We start from the raw sequence: 18,178 nt of genomic DNA, 5'->3' as shown, positions 1-18,178 counted from the left end.
TTTGGTATTTCCCACATCACACAAAAAGCAAAAGCCTAATTAGGCCTATCCTTGATTATAAAATGCGTCTTTGCTGAATCTCTGTCATGCTTCTCTGTGGCTGTACCTAAGGTTACAGATGTGGCTCTGCCATGTCAGGCTGTTGTATGTAACACTGTGAAAATTTCAAGCTCTCATCAAGTCAGCAGTCCAAGGAAAGGAATGTGTGGCAGGAACAGTCCTGCCTTTCCAGCCTGCTATGTCCCCAGGACCTCCCCTGGGTGGCTGGTGCTGCTACAAAGGCATTGCTCTTGGCCCAGTTCAGAGCTGCGACGGACATCAGCAAAGGAGGAAGACGACCCAGTCCTGCGCCTTCCTGGAAAGGTTGCATTGCCATCAAAACACCTGTCTGATCTCTGAGCAGGAGTAACCGCTCTGACCGGCCCAAGATACTACCTGGATGGCCCCCAGGTAATATCCCAAATTTGTTCTTGACATTTGTGTGGGATGGGAGGATGATTTGAAGTTGTTGGAGGAGTCTCTTCTGAAGTGGTACTTGTACTTGTGAAAACCCATCCCAGCTGCAATTGAAAACCACTTTCTTGCAAAAGTTGTGTATATATCTTAAATGTAAATGTAATTTGAGAGCGTTTTGCTAAAATGTGTGTGTGTGTGCGCACGCGCATGTACGGGGGGGGGGGGGGGGGGGGCATACCTGCAGGTCTCCTGAGGAAAGTTCTAAATATCACATTCATAACATAGTCCTATGCATATCTACTCAGAAGCAAGTGCCACTGAATTCAGCAAGACTTATTCCCATGCAGGTGTGTATAGGACAGCAGCCTGAGGGTCAAAACTAAATAGGGTAACCTAAAATTAAGGGGCAAGATAAAAGCTGGACCTTCCATAAGGCAGAGCGAGGCAGCTGCCTCAGGCTACTGACTTTGGGTGTTGTGAAAGGGCAGCATACTTTTAGCTATTTAGAGCACAACCCTATGCGTGTTTAGACAGAAAAAGCCCCTGACTCCCAGTGGTTCAGTTATCGGTTCAAATGAAGATGGATACCTTGGCACAGTCATCAATTCAAACAGAGACTGCAGCCAAGAAATCAGAAGACTGAGACTTGGAAGGGCAGCAATGAAGGAATTAGAAAAGATTATCAAGTGTAAGGACATTTCACTGGATATCAAGGCCAAGATCTCCATATCATTGTATTCCCAATCACTGTGTATGGCTGTGAATGCTGGTTGGTGAAGAAAGCTGACGGGAAGAAAATGGATGCATTGAAAATATGGTGCTGGAGGAAAGTTTTGCAAATACTCTGGACTGACAGAAACATGAACAAGTGGTTCCAGATCAAATTAAGCCAGAGCTTTCCCTAGAAACAAAAAGGACAAATCAGGGGCTGTTGCACTTTGGGCATATCATGGGAAGGCGAGGCTTATTGGAGAAGACAGTAATGCTAGGGAAAGTCAAACGCAGCAGCAGAAGGAGAAGACAAAATAGGAGATGGATTGATTTCATAAAGGAAGCCAAGGCCTTGAGTTTACAAGAGCTGAGCCGGGACAAGACATTTTGGAGACTGCTCATTCATAGCGTCAGGGCTATAACAATCACCACCACCACCACCACTTTGCATAGGATTGTGTCCCACATGTATTACGGTTGTAAAGGGATTGTGGGGTGTTCTGTCTCAAGTACCAAAACAATTTGGTTGGCCTTTGGGTGCTAAGGCTGTGTACCTTTACTTATTATGGAAAGGCAGGGGTTCCATATTCTGTTCTGCCTCAGGCAGCAAAAGAAAAGAAAAAAAGTCTTGGGCCAATCCTGATAAGCGTTTCTACATCCCAATGATGCCAATGGAACAGTTAAGCATATGTGTTGCTAGTTTCCCCATTAAAACCAACAGGGTCTCAAAGTGGTTTGGATGCACTCTGGATGTAGTGGGCTATTAATCCAATTCTTGCAAATAATGTTCTTATACCATGTCACTGAACTACATTGGAAGTCATAATTTATTAACTTCCCTCTTTTTTTTTAATGAACTGAGACTGTGGAGAGAACCTTTTAGTTTCAAGTAGACAAGAGCTCTACAGGAAACCTCAAGCCACTCCAGTGTCTTATCAGGAAGTGATCATTTATTTTGCCACAAACACATATAATAGAACAAAGATTTTAGTTTGGAAAGCAAAGTATTGTAGATGAGTATCAAAAGACATATTGATGAATGAAACATTTTGTTTACAATGGCTTGTTATCTCAAGGTAAATTAACTTAAGGAAGTTCATGGAAACTAAGTTTCCTGTTCCCCCTCCTCTGCCCCCCCCCCCCACCAGCATCAGTGATTCCAGAAGTCATTCTGAAGAGGAACCACTCCTGAACAATATGGGATAGTGGGCCAGAGACTCCTGGGGAGGGTGGATTACCCAAATCAGAGTGGGATCTTAACATGAGTTCACGCGTCTTCAGGAAGTTCACAGAAGGAACATTTCCTGTGTCCTATTCTGTATTATTCAGAAGGGGCCCCTCCTGACCCTCTGGATAAGATTTTATTTTTGAGGGAGGTTCTTAAGCAAAGCTGGCCCACCCATGAAGCAGGGTGATGCACCTCCTTCAGGTGGCAGAGTGGGAGAAGGAGCAAATTGCTCAGCTCCTTTCTCCCCACTAGGACTAGCTCTACTGCCATTGTGCTGGTGCCTGCAGTGGGTGCTAGCTGCTTTTCCACTGCAGCGTTTGCAAGACGGTAGCAGGTGAGGCTTTCTGGAGCAATTACCTGACCTTTGCTGCCCCTGGCAAGAGCTACACAACTGGAAGAAGTGGCTGCAGTGCTCTTGCCTGGCTCTTATGTGTTGGACAAGCTCCTGCAGAGTTGCACAGCTGCTTCTTCTGGCTGCACAACAGTCCATAGAGCTAATGCAGCGGTGGCACGTAGCCATAGCTCTATACAATACTGAATGACCATCAAGTCTCTCTTTAAGCTTCTTAAGAAATCACTCAGTAGTGCTATTACAGAACAGAACTGTTGTACAGTCTCAGATACAGATGGAAAGGTTTGCTCCCGATTGTTAATGCTAATATTACTACCAAAAACGCTTAAGCTTTTCAGGAAATGAATTTCAATTCTAATGATGCTAGAAGGCATGCAAAGCACTCACAGCTGGCCAACTTTTCCATTTATGAAAAATACCCTTTACATTTCTTAGTCCCAGTGATCAAAATCATTAGTTATGTTTTCAAAATATTCTTACAATTTGGGGCTGTCTTTTCATTTCCCTCCTGAGTTTAAGGATATTGCATTTTCTTAATGGTCTCCAACAACAGAAGCACACTTTAAAAAAAAGAATTAGAGATAATCATTTTGGTCACAGGAAGGTGGGGTTTTTTGGAAGCTCAGTAACATTCCCTGTCTTAAATTGTGACTTTCCAGTTAATCTACAAGGCTTGAACATGACATAGATGAAGTTAAATATCAAGTCATGTAATCCAAAGGCAATACAAATGACCTGTTCCATAGCTACAGAACAGGTAACAATCATTCCATCTACTGACACTATCAGTTAAACAGTCAGGTCCCCCTGTGACAAGACTGCACAATTTGTGACTCACCAACTGAATGCAGCTCATCTACCGTTTTTGTTGACTGCCTGGCACTGGAGAAAGATGAGTGTGTACATAAGGCTAATGGAAGACCACCATACATGCCTGATGGTTTCTGTTCAGCTGGATGGATTATAAGCTGTACATACCTTCCTTATGCTTTTCTGCAGACTGTATAATTGAAGATCTACCCCAGCCTTCTCCAACTTGATGCTCTCCAGATATGGTAGACTACAACATCTACCATCCCCGCAGTTGGCAGCCCACCACAACAGCTGCAAGGTGCCAAGTTGGGCAGCTGATCTACTCCATTACTGTTTGGAGTGCTCTCTATATTTTATGGGGAAGACAAATTTTATTATCTAGTTTTCATAGAACTGTTTTTGGAGTGTATCCCATACGTTCTCTCCTGCAACAAGGCACAGATCAATAAATGTCTAAATGGGCTACACTGTTGGCATGGCAACTGTTAATTTTACAGATCATTTTGTTTAAACAAATTACTTGGATTAGTTTAAACAAACTAATTCAGATCTGATGACTGACGTGTCCATTATTTAATTATATTTGTCGATTTGTACTTCTCTCTTCATTTCCTGGCAAAAATCTTGTTTAATTTTTCTGATCGAAGGGTCATAGGAGAGCACTTTTCATTAAGGTGAGTCACACACAAAGCTTTCTATCTTTATAAGGTTCAAAATTCTAATGCTTATAAAATGATACCGGTTGAGCTAGTACCTTGAAAGTTGGATGCATTTGTGTAAAATATCAGACTGATCTAATCTGTATCTCCATAGAGCAAATTAAAAAGTGCTGAAAACAGACGAACTTGTACTTTTTAACTCCAAATGGCAGCATGGCACATATATTACACATTCTTGAGGAAACTACTGATGTACTTTATTCAGGCTTGTTAAGGAGGTGCACTTTTCATTGGTTTGGTGAAATTCTCAGCAGTGGTTTAAAACTTATCAAGATTTTTCTGTCTTTGCAAGGCAATGGCAGCAACTGCTGGCAGTTATGTTGGGCATGCTCAATTTCATTCTGAAGCTGGGATACTGGCAGTACTTCAGTGTTTTGAATTCCCTTTTCATGTCAGGAGTCTGACAATGTGGGAGGGGCTGCAGGGAGCTAGCAACTGAGATAAAAGTGTTTTTAGAGGTTGAGGGAATCATTCTCATTGATTGGCAGATCACTCATGAAGAGCAAGAGAAAATGGAAAAACGTTTGCTTTCAAAAGCTTTATTCAGAGCTTTTCTACATGGAGCATTTATTGTACATGGTTTCTTCCTTATGGCTACATACAGGTTCTTTAGATGATGTTGTGATCTTCCAATTTCACTTCTTTTTTTTCAGAGTACTTTCTCATTATTTTTAGAATGGGGGGAAATGGGGTATTATTTTGGAATAATAGTAGCACCATTGCTACTTGTGTATTTATGCAATTTTCACATTTGTACTATCGCACAGCTCCATCTAGAGGTACTGTAGCAGTAAAGCAGGAAAAAAGATCTTTCTGTAGAACTAGGATCTCGATTCTATAAGAAAACCAAAGTAGATACAGCAATTAATAGCTTTGTGTTGAAAAACTATCAGAAGATTTTTTTTTATCATACAGTGAAATATCTAATTCATTTGTACACATCCAGTCAGTTAATGACTTCTCTGATTTTTGTTTTTTAGCTTGTGGGTTTGTTTTTTTCTCCCAGATCACCAATCAATTTCTTTCCTAAAAAACAGGGAAATACAATGACTAAAAAAACTGCTAGTATGAAGGGTACTGCACAGTGGCTCCAGATCACAAATTAGAAAACTGGAAATGAAGGTTGATGCCTTTACAGACATGCCCTATGAACAGTAATGTTATGCAATGTCACAAATTCTGTTTATGTACAGGCAACAAACAATTACAAGAGGATTCCTTCGACAGTACAGCAAGGGTCACAGATGTTTATAAGGCAATGCAGGACCTGTGGGTAATCTCTTCTAGTTGCAACCACTCCATCTGAGTTTGGACCTGAAAGACCTAGGAAAAGAGCAGTGTGGGGAGGTAGAAGGTAAGTTGTCAACAAGCACACCTTGTGACAATGCACAACATCATTTTTGAATACAGGACACACCAGTCAAAGCTTCTGTCTAGGCTTCCAGTTCCTAGCTCTGCGGAATTTGAATCAACATGAGATAGACATGTGGTCTGAAATTGGCAGATGTATGTGTTTTTAATCATTTTGTTATGACATTTGGCTAAACAAAACTCTTTTTGAATTATCTAAATTTGCTTCCTTATACCAAAAATCAGTTTAGATCATCAGTGTTACAGGATTTTAGTAACACTGTGGAGCGTAATCCCATACAGGAGACCTGAATTTACACAGCTATGTGCACACTTATACACACATTTTGATCAAATCAAACATAGCATTGAGATTTAAGAGTAAAACAAATGACTCCTCTACTTTAGAAATACAGAATCAGAAAAGGGCCTAACAAAAGCATTTCCCAATGCATGTTGGTGTTATTTTACAGGCTATTAATAATTATTTGATCTAATCCATCCTCTGTTCTAATCTATGGAAAAGCAGCTCGTATGGTTAAGCCTCAGGACAACAAATTAAAGAAGCGATGAATCAGTTGGATGTTACATAGCAAATCTTTATAAAGAAGCTTAACTGTTGGCCAAAAATGGTTCTGGTAATACCCAAAATCCATCTGTTATTGTTCATAAACCAATACATATTTAGGAACTAAAATATCCTATCTGTATGGAAAAGAGCTTGCTTCACCTACTATGAATCCTGCTCTGCCTTTAAAATTGTTTATACAACTGATCCTGATGAAGTTCAGAAAGCTGGTAGGTGAAAGCTTCAGACTGGGTCAAAAAAACAAACGAGAATCACTCTGAGCTATCTAGCACAGCACTTGAGCAGAAACAAGAACATATACTTACTGAAGAGTCATCATTAAAATAATCCTAGGTGGTATTAACTTTTCAAATAAGCAAAGCAATACACCTTTACAAATTTTATTTAAAATATATCAAGAATTCAACAGTTCAGTGATAAATTCTCAAGAATATATTCTGGCTGTACCTTTGCAACATAGCTTAACATTCTGTCTCCAAGAAAGGGAGAGATGGAGAAAGGAAAGGATTTTTTAAGGAAATATTTTCAATTAAATAAATGTACTTACTGCACTGCAAAAGGAAAAGGCATTATTGCAAGATTAGCTTACAGCATGAGTCCTTAGAAGTCTCATTTTTAAATGGCACTACTCCCAGGTAAATTGCTTTCCAATAAGTTACAAAATATTAGTGTTATTATGATCATTTTTAAAAAAATCAAAGATATTTAGAACATAAAAGCATTAACTCAAGTTATTGGTTGATTCACCCCATTTAATCCTAACCACTCCTTCTTCCATTTATCTCTTAATATATGTTCTTTTTTTTTTTTTTTCAAACTTCCCAATCTTGTAATTAATTAATAAAAATAAAGGTACACATTTTCAAAACCTCAGAGTAAAGATACTTTGGGGATACTGAAGAAAAGGTTAAGGGATGTTACAATTTAATAAACAAAGGCTTTTACCCATTGTTAGAAAGACATATTTCATATTGTTATTCTCAGGATAATATTCTCCTGTTAGTCTGAGAGAAAAAAAATATCCTTAGAGCAAATTTGACTACCCTCAGCTTGCTCTCACAAAATAAATGTGGCTCCAGCCAAAATCCTTCCCTCAAAAAGCTAATTCCATGAACCCAAGGGTACTTTAGACTTGCCTTTCTTGAATAGTAGCCCTCCAGCCTCTTGTGAAGTTAATGGAAGTGTCAAATGCCATTTCAAATTATCATATGAATAGGTCACTCTCTTAGCATGAGCTAAACAACCTGTTTGATCGAACTCTAAGCTGCGGGTTGATTAACTCGCTGTTTAAAGACACCTTTAGTTTTTAATCACTGAAAGTATTATAGTAGATTAAACTAAATTCATGCACTAAATCTTTGTAAAGCTTGTGGGAAAAGATAGCAAAACAGATCCCATCTTTGAGTTCTCTTCTCATCCTCAAACAATCTATTCCTTTGGTGAACACAGGAAAATTTCAGAATGGCTATGTTTGAACAATCATATCTGGTTTAATAAGCCAAAAAATGAATAAGCCTTGTGTATTAGAATAAGCGGTCTATTATCTTTCTTGGAATGCCATAATTAAATCCGGAAGTCCTTGATCATCCTTTTCTATTTTGCCCAAACTATGTCTGGGAAGGCGCAACTATGATTACCATCTTTGAAACAAGTCTTAATACATTACCTTAAACTAACATGTACAGTTGATTTAAAATCGTGGTTTGTTCCATATCTGATAATTGTAATTTCTAGGTTCAGATGAAATAGGAAATCATGGTTACTTGAAAACTTCTTGGTTTATTGTGCCACATGAAGAGGAAGCAACATAATGATGAAGTGCAGATGCAAAAGGATTTTGCATATCTCATTTTACTGAGCTTACAATTGTCCTCCAAAGCCAAGCCAATTTACTATTAGTGGTCTGTTTGCCTAGTGTGAAAGATTAGTGTAGCTTACATTTCACCTCCAGAAAACTAGTCCTGTTCCCAAATTAAAGAGCAGCCTAGTTCTCACTTACACAACTTGTTGTTACTTATGAATGTTAATTTTTATAACTATCTGGACAAAATGTTCCAGAGCAAAGCATAAGATGCTCCCCTGCACTAGAGGCATTCAAGGCGAAACTGTACAGTTATCTGAGGGGTACGGTGTGTCTTGGCATCCTGCAACAGCAGGGGATTGGACCTGAATACAACTAGACATGTTAAAACAGTTGGCATGACACCCATTTCCCCATCCCTTATACCCTTTAGAACTGGTAAATACCTCTGCATAAAAAGCAATCTTAACTTGGCACTGAAAGGGTAGTAGAATTTGTACCAGGCAAGTCTCAGTGGGGAACTTGTTCCATAATTGGGGGGTCACCACTGAGAAGGCCCTCCTTTTTATTGTCACCAACGAAGCCTCCCTTGGAAGTGGCAGTTGAAGGCCTCAGATTTTGAGCATAGTGAGTGGCCAGATTACGTCAACACTTAACAGGTCAAAATCCTCTACCAGAAAGTTAGGGTAGTAGGTTAGTTTAGGGCCTAGCGATGTGTTTTGGGGTTCCACGTTTTTCCCAGAAAAACTAATAATCTATCATTGCTGGTTATGAAAGCCAGTGTGCTATAGTGGTTATGAGTATTGGGCTTGGGTTAGGGTTAGCGTTCTAGTCTTCACTTGGCCCTTAAATTCACTGGGTAACTGTCATTCACTCTCAGACCAGCCCACCTTGCAGGGTTGCTGTTATGACAATAACATAGAACTATGTAAGACACCCCGAGTTCCTCACAGGAAGAAAAAAAGGCAGAATAGAAAAGCAATTAATAGTAATAACAAAAATGCATTGATTTAGTCATGACAGTGGCAATATTGAAGTATATAGTGTATTTTATATTGTATTTTAATGTGCAGTTGTGAACAGCCCAAAACTACACATTAAACACACCCTGGTTGTGGGGTGATATAGAAAATTAATAAATAAAATGCTGGGGGTTGTAGGCCAAAATCTGAAGGGCCATTCCCTGTCTTCCATACTCTGCCTAACAGTAGAGCCAGCCCTAGAGAGAATACAGAATTTGGAAACTAATTCTCCTACTATGGCTATAAAGTAAGACAGTTTACTCTCTAGAAACCTAGCACTATGAATTAGGCAGGCACCAACCTTTCTGTGAGATTGGCACCTGCAACAAACGTATTTTTTCCAACAAGTATTCCCAGGAAGATAATCCCAACTATACGTTGCTTAGAAATTCCTTTAGTGCAAACTATTCCTATATATTGTTAATTAAATAAGACAAGGAAACATTTTGATTGAAAAATCAGTTACGTTTTTGAATCGTAAAAGTGCAGGACAAGGCGCAATGTTTTGGTTTGTTCGGAGGATAGGGTGTATTAAGTTACAAGACAAATTAAGCCATTCACAATTGTCTGAGTAATAATGTGAATGAGAGAACCGTGGAAACTTGTATCAAATCCGATCTGAGATTGTCTTAGCAATCAAAAAGGAGGTGGTTCAGGAATCCGGCGGGCAACTGCAGCCAGATTGTCTTCGAAGCAGAAGACAATGAGAGCAAAGCGCTCGGTCTCTGCGATCGGAAGAGAAGGTGGTGATCCAATGCAATTGGAATTTGGGCCATGAACTAGCGGAGCTCCACTTTCGGGCTCCTTCCACTGGAAGCTGCAGCTTCCCCAGCAGCAGCAGCAGCTTGTCAAAATAACGTGACTCGTGGGGTGGCGCGATAAGGAGCTTTTGCCAAACGGCCGCAGATGTGATGAGCGCTTACCAATAAACCCCTAAGGACAGGACCGAACCAATTCAAACTCCACGATGTCCTTTTGGTTCAATGTTTATTTCTCTTCCGCGCCGCCTCGTAAAACAGAACAGTAAATCGCTCTTTTTTTCCTTTGGCGACTGCATCTTCTACCTATTTATTAGCGCATCCCAGCCACCCCGCTTCCCTCTTTCACTCCATTACTTTTCGCTTTCCCCTCTCCCTCTCTTTCTCGCTCTTTCATATTCTACCCCCGCACACATAGACGGCCCGATCGCTCGCCCGCCGCTCGCTCGCCAGCCGTTCAGAACATGAACCGCCACAGGCACTAGAAGTAACGGAAACTCTTGTCCGGCGCCGTGGCGCCTGCGCCATCCCAACCCCTCCGCCTCGCTCCCGCACATGCCTGCCGGTCGCAGTAGTTCTTTCGCTCTCAGGTCTCGGGAGGAAGACAGGCCCAAAAAACTACACTTCCCGGCACGCACCTCGTTCCTCCTGTCCCATTTCGGGTGGCTGATCCTTTTCGGGGTGTGTGTGCGTGTGGATGTGTGTGCTCGAAGTGGGAGCGGCGATAATGAGATGCGTGTGAAGCCACCTAGTCCCGGGAGGAGACGGAGTTGCTCGGAGCCTCAAGTGAGTGGTCGGGCAGCCAGGAGGTGGGGGAGGTGAGGAGAAACGGCAGCGCGGGGGCGACGGGGAGAAGTTCTCTCAGTCCCGCAGGAGGCGGCACCGCCGCCCTTCCCGGGGTACCGGGGGAGGGGAGAAGCGAAGCCCGGAGTCCGAGCAGTAGAAACGGACTCGAGGTGAGTCCAAAGTGTAGACCTCCTCCCACGCCAGGACGACGGGTGTCGCCCCATCCAGATGTGGTCATACAGGAGAGAGGCCGGGACTCGGGCGACTCTTCGAGGCCACATCATCCTCCCCTCCCCTCCGCCAGCTGTGAGGGATGCTTCCAAGCAGAGTTTGCCTCTTCATCTTCTTTTGCTCAAAACGGGTTCCTTTCCGAAGTAAGCGTCTTTCCACGCAAGCTACTTGGGGCCTCAGAAGGAAAAGAGCCTTGTGTTCTCTTTATTTTTCCTTGCCTTCCCCCTGTGTGCAGGAAAAATGACATTCAGAATCCGAACCTGTTTCTTCAAGCCGCTTTTTGCTGAAAGAGTTACAGCTTGCGTTCAACAGGCTTTTATGGTTTTGGCCCTGGGAAAACACCCTCAGCTCACGAGTCCAGCCACAGGTTCTCAGCCTGGCAACCTGTTGGATGGCAAGAAAATGAAATGCAGGAACCCAAAGCCTCTTAAGGGGCTGGAGGCTTTAGTTATGATCCATACAATGTTGGAGTTCTTTTGTAAGTTGTAAGTTTCTGATTTCAGTGGAAGTACACCAGTGCTTCTGCGGTTCAGGGGGCTGAACTGGCTTGTGAATGGCAGGTTTAATCATTAGTAGGAAGAGTTTCTTTAAGAGTCTGCCTAATGAAGGACATTCTTGATATCATGGTAGTCCTTGTGATGCTGTGAGGAGGGGGGGATTGGATGTGCGAATGAAGAATACAGAGAATTGGGTTGGGTGGGAGGTTTTCCATTAGCTCTGATGCCTCCAAACCACATGGGGATTTTGCTGTTGGTAGTCTGGCTTTACCAGAGGCTATTAGAATAAGGGGAGAGGTGCATTCTGGTGGAAAGGGTGGTAGTGGTACTTTGCAAGCTTTCTCTCTCTCCTCCAGATTGATTTTTTTTCTCAGTCAGTCACTTGAAGGTGAAATTGTTGCAGAAGCATTTATTTCTGATCTTTGACTGAGTTCAACATATACACAGCATTTTATTAAGAAGCACATTCCCTTATGGATGCATTATATTAGAGGGCACAGAGTAGAGGAGGCAGTTACTGTTTCAGGTAGTTTTGCAAGCCTGAGGCTGTGGTTGCAATTATGGGCATGCTTACTAGAAAGTGGGTTCCACTGAGATCCAAATTCTTTCCAGATAAACATGCACTTTATTCAGCTCCACACACCCCTGTCAACTGGCACTTCTTTACAGGGAACCTCTTTTCATACAGCTGATTACCAAATCAGTGGCAGGGTAAGGACATGAACACAGCTTTAATTTGAACATTCAAAAAACCTTCCAAATGCTTAGAAAGACTGGATGGTGATTGCCAGGGCTTGACCCTCTTTGTGCTCATTGACTTCTGTATGGCTGAAAAAATTTCTTGCCATTTTTTCCTGTTTTGGGTGCATTGACCACACTGTGACATTGGAAGATCCTTACCTCCTTCTCTGTGAGGAAGGTGGCAGTGGGTTTGTCACTTTAGCCACTCGGGCTGAGTCATTTGGGAAGCCAAATAGCTACCAGCCTTCTGTCCCTGCTTGGAGCTGGCAAGTAGACCAATTCACACACCTCTGCTGCTCTATGTTTAGGAGGAAGGTTGGGGTTTGCCACATTTGTGAGGGCATGAGTGTGGAGACAGAACATGTGGAAGCCTGCTTTTGATTCTTGAGGCTGGACTTAGCAAAGATGTAGAAGCTGTGCAAAATTCTTCACTGGCTAGGTAGTGAAATAGATAAGGATTTGAATTAGTTACAAAGCCTGGTTACATAAGGCTTTGATAGCTTCTGATTTAGAAACCGATTTTTTGAAATTCAGCTTTTATAATACCAGTGAGGTTTTTTTGAAGGAGTTACAGAAATGGTTACAAAATTGTATTTCACAAGTTAATAATGCCTTTTACTCTTGAATGAGTCAGTTTGTAAGCTATTGCAGTTTAAAAAGTGGAACAAAGCCATGTCTAATGGAAGGAATAGTTTGATAAGTGTGGTTCCTTTTTCATATTCCAAACATGGGAAACTCAGATAGTTTGTATAAGGTTTAGAGCAGCAGTGAAATTCTGACTGGGGAAGAGAGGGTAAATCTTTGGAAGAGTCAGGCAAGCTTTGCTATGTGGATTCCTGACCTGATTTCTAGCCATCTCTCTTGGCTAGACTTTCTTATCTTCTTGCTAAGCTTCACACGCTTTTCATTTTGGCCTGAATACTTGGAAGTTGCTTTCTCAAAATTAACTGAGGCAAAAACCATCAGGCTATTTAAATTGGAGTAGCTAGTTTTATAGAAATAAATGCATAAGCCATTCTGGGATAGTCAGTTTGAACATTGAAGTGTGTGCATCCTTTCTTTGTTTTCTAAGATTGCAACTTGGAACAAACTGATACAGCTTGGCTTATGAGAAGAACTAGTGACAACAGTAACATCAGCATCACTCTCGCAGCTAAATTCATAATAAAATGTATCCTACTTTCCTTTGCATCTTCTGCTAAAATGCTTCCCATTACTTGGTCTTCTCTCACTTCAGTTAATGAAGTTCCACTGTCCCTGCTGGTTCTCTATGATTTATTCGGTTCAGCTTGCCTCTGCTCAAATCATGTTTCTCTCTTTTTAGGATCCAGTTGCATTTTTCCTTTAGCATTCTTAGGTGGCTGGATTTTAAGCCCACTATGTCACATTTAATTTCTGTACATTGGAGTTATATTGTAGGATGTGTGAAACATACAGATATTTCTAATGTTGGCCCTTACCTCTGTATAGATGTTTTTTTAGCTGCTATTTAGTGTAGTTTTATCATTGTTGAGGAATGTGCTATCTGTTCGTGAGAAGTTTAAGGAAATTTAAATTTATCTTTGATTCTTTTCATATTATATTATATAACTTTATTATTTAATCTAGTGAAGAGAAACTTGTTGTAATGATGGGTTGGATTTAGATTTAGTAATATTTAGAGTAGATGCATTGAAATCAATAAGTTAGCCTTATTTAAGCCAAATCCCAGTGATCTGAATGGCTCTTCTGTAACTTTTATCAGTTTAGATCAAATTGTTGCAAGTAACCAGTGAAACAGCAATTTGTGCTTGATTTATCTGCAATCTTGTTCATCCAGCATTCTTTTCCAGTTGGGAGGCAGTGATGCTATTTCTGAAAGCATATTACACTCCAAATATCTTGAAAAAAGCAGTAAGTGCCTTCTTTGAGTCTGGAAGGAATTGTTTTATCTAAAAAAAGGCATCTAATTTTGAGATTGAGCGTTGTGTTAAAAGAAATTAATTTGGGGTGAAAGGGAATATGCATACTGCACTGAAAAATATATAATTGTCCTAGAGCATAATCCTATGCATGTCCTGAAGTAAATCCCATTGAGTTCAGAGGGATTTAGTCACAGAATGATGGAATAGGGCAATAAAAGATGGCTAAAATACAGACTGTGTGAGTAATAGCTCCACTTATACATGGGTCCTCTAGAAAGTTCCACAAAGAGAAGCAGTAAATAAATATGTTTCCCTTCTCCATGTGCATATGGAAGCATTTTCTGCTTGTACACAGGTTGCATGTTGAATCTTCTCCCACATATTTTGCAATTGCCACAGTTTGTTGGTGAATAAGGTGGACTCCTTTCAAATCCCATATCTCTTAAAAGATTGGGTTCAATTTGACATTTTTGAAATGTAAGTTTGAGATAGGACTCTCAAGACAACAGCTAGACTTGTCTTTCTCATATGAACAAATACTTTTGACTTTGAAAGACGTACTTGTCTCTTTCTTCTACAAGTTAAAATTTATCTACTTTTGAACTTCATTTAAAATAGAATATTGCTCTTAATAAACACATCTTGTTGCACCAGTCACTCCTGCAAAAAGGTTGAGGTGTTGATTTTAGTCAATAGTATTTTTTGCAGTATGAAATTATGAAAAAGTTCTGAGTAGTCAAAGCTAAAATAACTGCAGAATGGTACAATGACCTGGTTTGCATGTAATGACAAATCACAGAAGCACAAGTGAGCACTTTGCATCTGGCATACTCTTTACTTCTGTTTTTTATAACTGATTTAAGTTGTGATTATGATATGTAAACTCTGAGCTTTGGGTTGTTTAGGGGTTAATGAACCCAGTGATGAACCTATGAATTGTTGTAGGGTGAAATGCTGGTTTGTTGATCTCTTAAACAACCCAGTGTTTGAGGTTTGTGTGTTGAGCTCACAACTGTGAATGGCCTGATTGTACATAGGTTGTTTACAGAAAGTGGATGTGAGACTTGTGTGGGGGGCACATGTTTGCTTGCTTGGCAAATTATGGGTTGATTTGCCCAGGATTTGTTGTTACATGTAAACTGATAGTGTATTAGAAGGCAAAGAGACATATTGTTCCAGGAATGCTGAAATGGTAGGAAGCAGTAATACTTAAAATGTATGTTGGACCACAAGTATAGTAGCTATTGTTGGAATTCTATCATAGGTTAGCTAGAATTGCCATAGAAGGTGATATGGTGCACAAGTTGAACATGGAGGGATTGTAGGAATGATGAATTTGTCAAAACAAAGACAAATTTCCGTTGCTCATACATATAGAGGGCACACCTAGCTTTCATGTTTACTCCATCTTGATTCCTTTTGCTTTTAGATGGTAGAAAGGAGGTGTGTGTGTATTTGTAGAGAGGAAGAACCATGTACTGGATACTATAATATGGGTATGGAGAAAGCTAAATTCTACTTTTCTCCTTGAAACTACTTCCTGATCAGGTAAGAACACTGAACTGGAAGCACAGGAACTCACATTCATACTGATTCTTAGCAAAAATGATTGAGAAATACTAATGTAAAGCATTATGGTTATTGGATAAAGGTTTCATTTGCTGTTTTTAGAACTCAGTTTTTCTTGTTGAAGATATTCTAGAATACACATCTTCAACATAGCACAAAGTTTTGGGCTGCATTTCGCAGGACCATTGACCCTGCTGGCTGAGGATGATGAGAATTAAAGTCTAAAACACTTGGAGAGTCCCAGCTGGAGTGCCCACAAAGTGTAAAAAATGCTAACTTATTGCAGTTTGAAAGTTGATAAGTTGGATCTAGATTTAATTATATATAATATCCACTGAAATCAACAGAACTTCAGTCAGTCAAGCTTAACTTAATCCCATGGATTACAATAGAGCTGCTCTATGTAAGAGTAAATCTGGATCCAACCTCTCATTTTTATGTCTGGAGGACTTTTTTGGCATAATATTTCCATCCAGTATTTACCTTTGCTATATTCTGTACAAGTGCCTGCATTTTCTTCTGATATCATTAGTCTTTGAACATAGCTATGTTTAGTTTCTTGTCACACTTGCGCTGTCTTTCTAGATGAGATTTGTAATCCATGTATCAAATATCAGTGTTTTTTGCTGCTGCTAGTCAGCAGTTTGTCACTGAGCCCTAAACATCATGTACATAGGAAGCAGAGGTCTTATCTTCCTAGCATTTTCCTACCCTGAATAGCAGCATCTGCCCAAGGTCTTTAGGTAAAGGTTGCTCATGTTACCCGGTACCTGATCTTTTTATATGGAGAATGGAGAATCCATGGATTGAACTAAGAACCTTCTTCATGTAAAGCAGGTACCACCAAGTTATGGATACAGGAATAAAGTGAAATTTATTTAATCTAATAAAAAGTAGAAATTGATTGTGGTGTGAGTTCAGTATCATTTCTGCTTTTAAGCAGACTGATTGTGGTGTTATGTAATATTCATAGTATATGTGAAATATTTTTTTTCTTCCAATAGGCAGTTCAAAACAATTCAAAATGCTACAGACTACCACTGTGAACCCAGCGCTTCTGTTCACTGTACTTGTATTCGTAGAAACTTTGTTTCTTCCTTTTGTAAGATGAACATCTTCTAAAGATGAACGCTCAGAGATAATTGAGGGTATCCTTATTTTTTCATCTCTGTTAAATGCAACACGGACATCTAGAAACGGAAAAGATTCATCCAAGGCAATATTTGTGATCCAGGACATTGTCCATTTTTTAAAAAACTGACAAGTGCATTGACACATTTTAACTGCATGCATGTTTTTGAATTTTTCAGTGCAATAAATCTAAGTGTGGTGTTTGATACATCCCCCCCAGCCCTGAAGCCAAGTCTAAGGTTGCCTCAGAAGTAGTGCAATGAAAAGCTTGTGTGAAAAAAACAATGTCTATTTCTGTTTCTGAAGAGAACAATTTTATAATGATGTAAGCCTCTCCCAACATCTGGATGTGGTGCTAAAAGCAAAGTGTTTTTTATCAGCTGATGGGAAGCTGTGCAAAGAAGACCTTTCATTATAATAACTTCTGGCCAAAATAATCTTAAACATCATCATGCACAGAATGAAAAAGAAAATGAAGATGACTTTGAATGAGGACAAATGAAAGAGGACATTTTTGGGAACCATAAAAGGGAAACACGTGATTATACTTGTAACACTTCAGGGTAAAGGAGAAAAGAGCACACTTTATTGACTATTGAGCAGGTCTTGACGGATTTAAATCAAGTCAGATGTCATCAAACGAATCTTCTCCTCCATCCTTACAGAAGTTTTCCCCATCTGTGTCCCATGCTGCTGCTCCACCTACTCCTTCTTTATCTTCAAGTCCACAGTCCGGGCTCTCAGGTCGACTGTCCAATGGCAGCTTCAGCACACAAAGCCTCACCAACTCCAGGGGCTCTGTGCATGGAATCTCCTTCCTACTCCAGATTGGTCTCACTCGCGAAACTGTTACAATTGAGGCTCAAGATATCTCCCTTTCTGTTGTCAAAGACCTAGTGTGCTCTGTAGTTTACCAAAAGGTACAGTACAGCACAGAATATTACTACTTGTAATTGTCTTACTACTGTTATTGGATATCTTAGTCAGGCATTTGCTTCAGGGCTTACTGAACACACAGGATGAGGAATAGTGAAGATGAGCAGGCTAACTCCATCTCCTGTCAGACACTCTGTTACCTTCCATATGTTTAAGGTGAACTTTCACAGCAGGGAATCTTTTGTTCCCATGTTGAGATCTAGTATCCTAGATTATATAGGTGGCCTTTAAATACATGTAAATAAATAAATAAATAAATAAATAAATAATAAACAGTATCCTAGAAAATCAGGGTTCTAAATTGCGTGGGGAACCTAGGTGCATACAAAAGAGGAAGGAAGTTCATTTGGCAGATGATTAGGATAGTGATGGGGGAACCACAAAGAGAGCATACTGATATTCGCTCTTCTACCCTTTCCTATTCCCTCTTCCTTTCTTCACTTATTCATTAAATCCTGAATTGAATGCCTGACTAAGGGCTTGAGTGAACAAAAAACAGCCAGCTATGGAATCTTATATATGTCTACCCATAAGAAATTCCATTGAGTTCAATGAGAATTACTTTTAGGACAATGGTAAAATAA

At 40.2% G+C, this 18,178-nt stretch overlaps 1 protein-coding gene across 5 annotated transcripts in view; it reads left to right on the top strand.

Annotated features, from left to right (window-relative positions):
* Positions 1–10,448: 10,448 nt before the first annotated feature.
* The window catches only part of PRKD3 (protein kinase D3), a 58,255-nt gene continuing 50,525 nt past the window's right edge, over positions 10,449–18,178 (top strand). Inside the window, exons 1-3 of one of the 5 annotated variants that reach the window (XM_044456387.1) lie at positions 10,457–10,585; positions 15,388–15,506; positions 16,532–17,578. In XM_044456387.1, the coding sequence (XP_044312322.1) occupies positions 17,288–17,578 (291 nt within the window). In that variant the 5' untranslated portion in view covers positions 10,457–10,585; positions 15,388–15,506; positions 16,532–17,287. Of the gene's footprint in view, positions 10,586–11,275; positions 11,295–13,928; positions 13,948–15,387; positions 15,507–16,531; positions 17,579–18,178 lie in introns of those variants that run through there. The other 4 variants (XM_044417089.1, XM_044417010.1, XM_044416919.1 and 1 more) reach the window with 4 other exon arrangements.

This window comes from Varanus komodoensis, unplaced genomic scaffold, assembly GCF_004798865.1.
Source record: "Varanus komodoensis strain SLA01 unplaced genomic scaffold, ASM479886v1 scaffold1, whole genome shotgun sequence".
NCBI lineage: Eukaryota > Metazoa > Chordata > Lepidosauria > Squamata > Varanidae > Varanus > Varanus komodoensis.
Note: the sequence above shows the minus strand (reverse complement) of the source record. Positions and strands in the feature narration are given on the sequence as shown.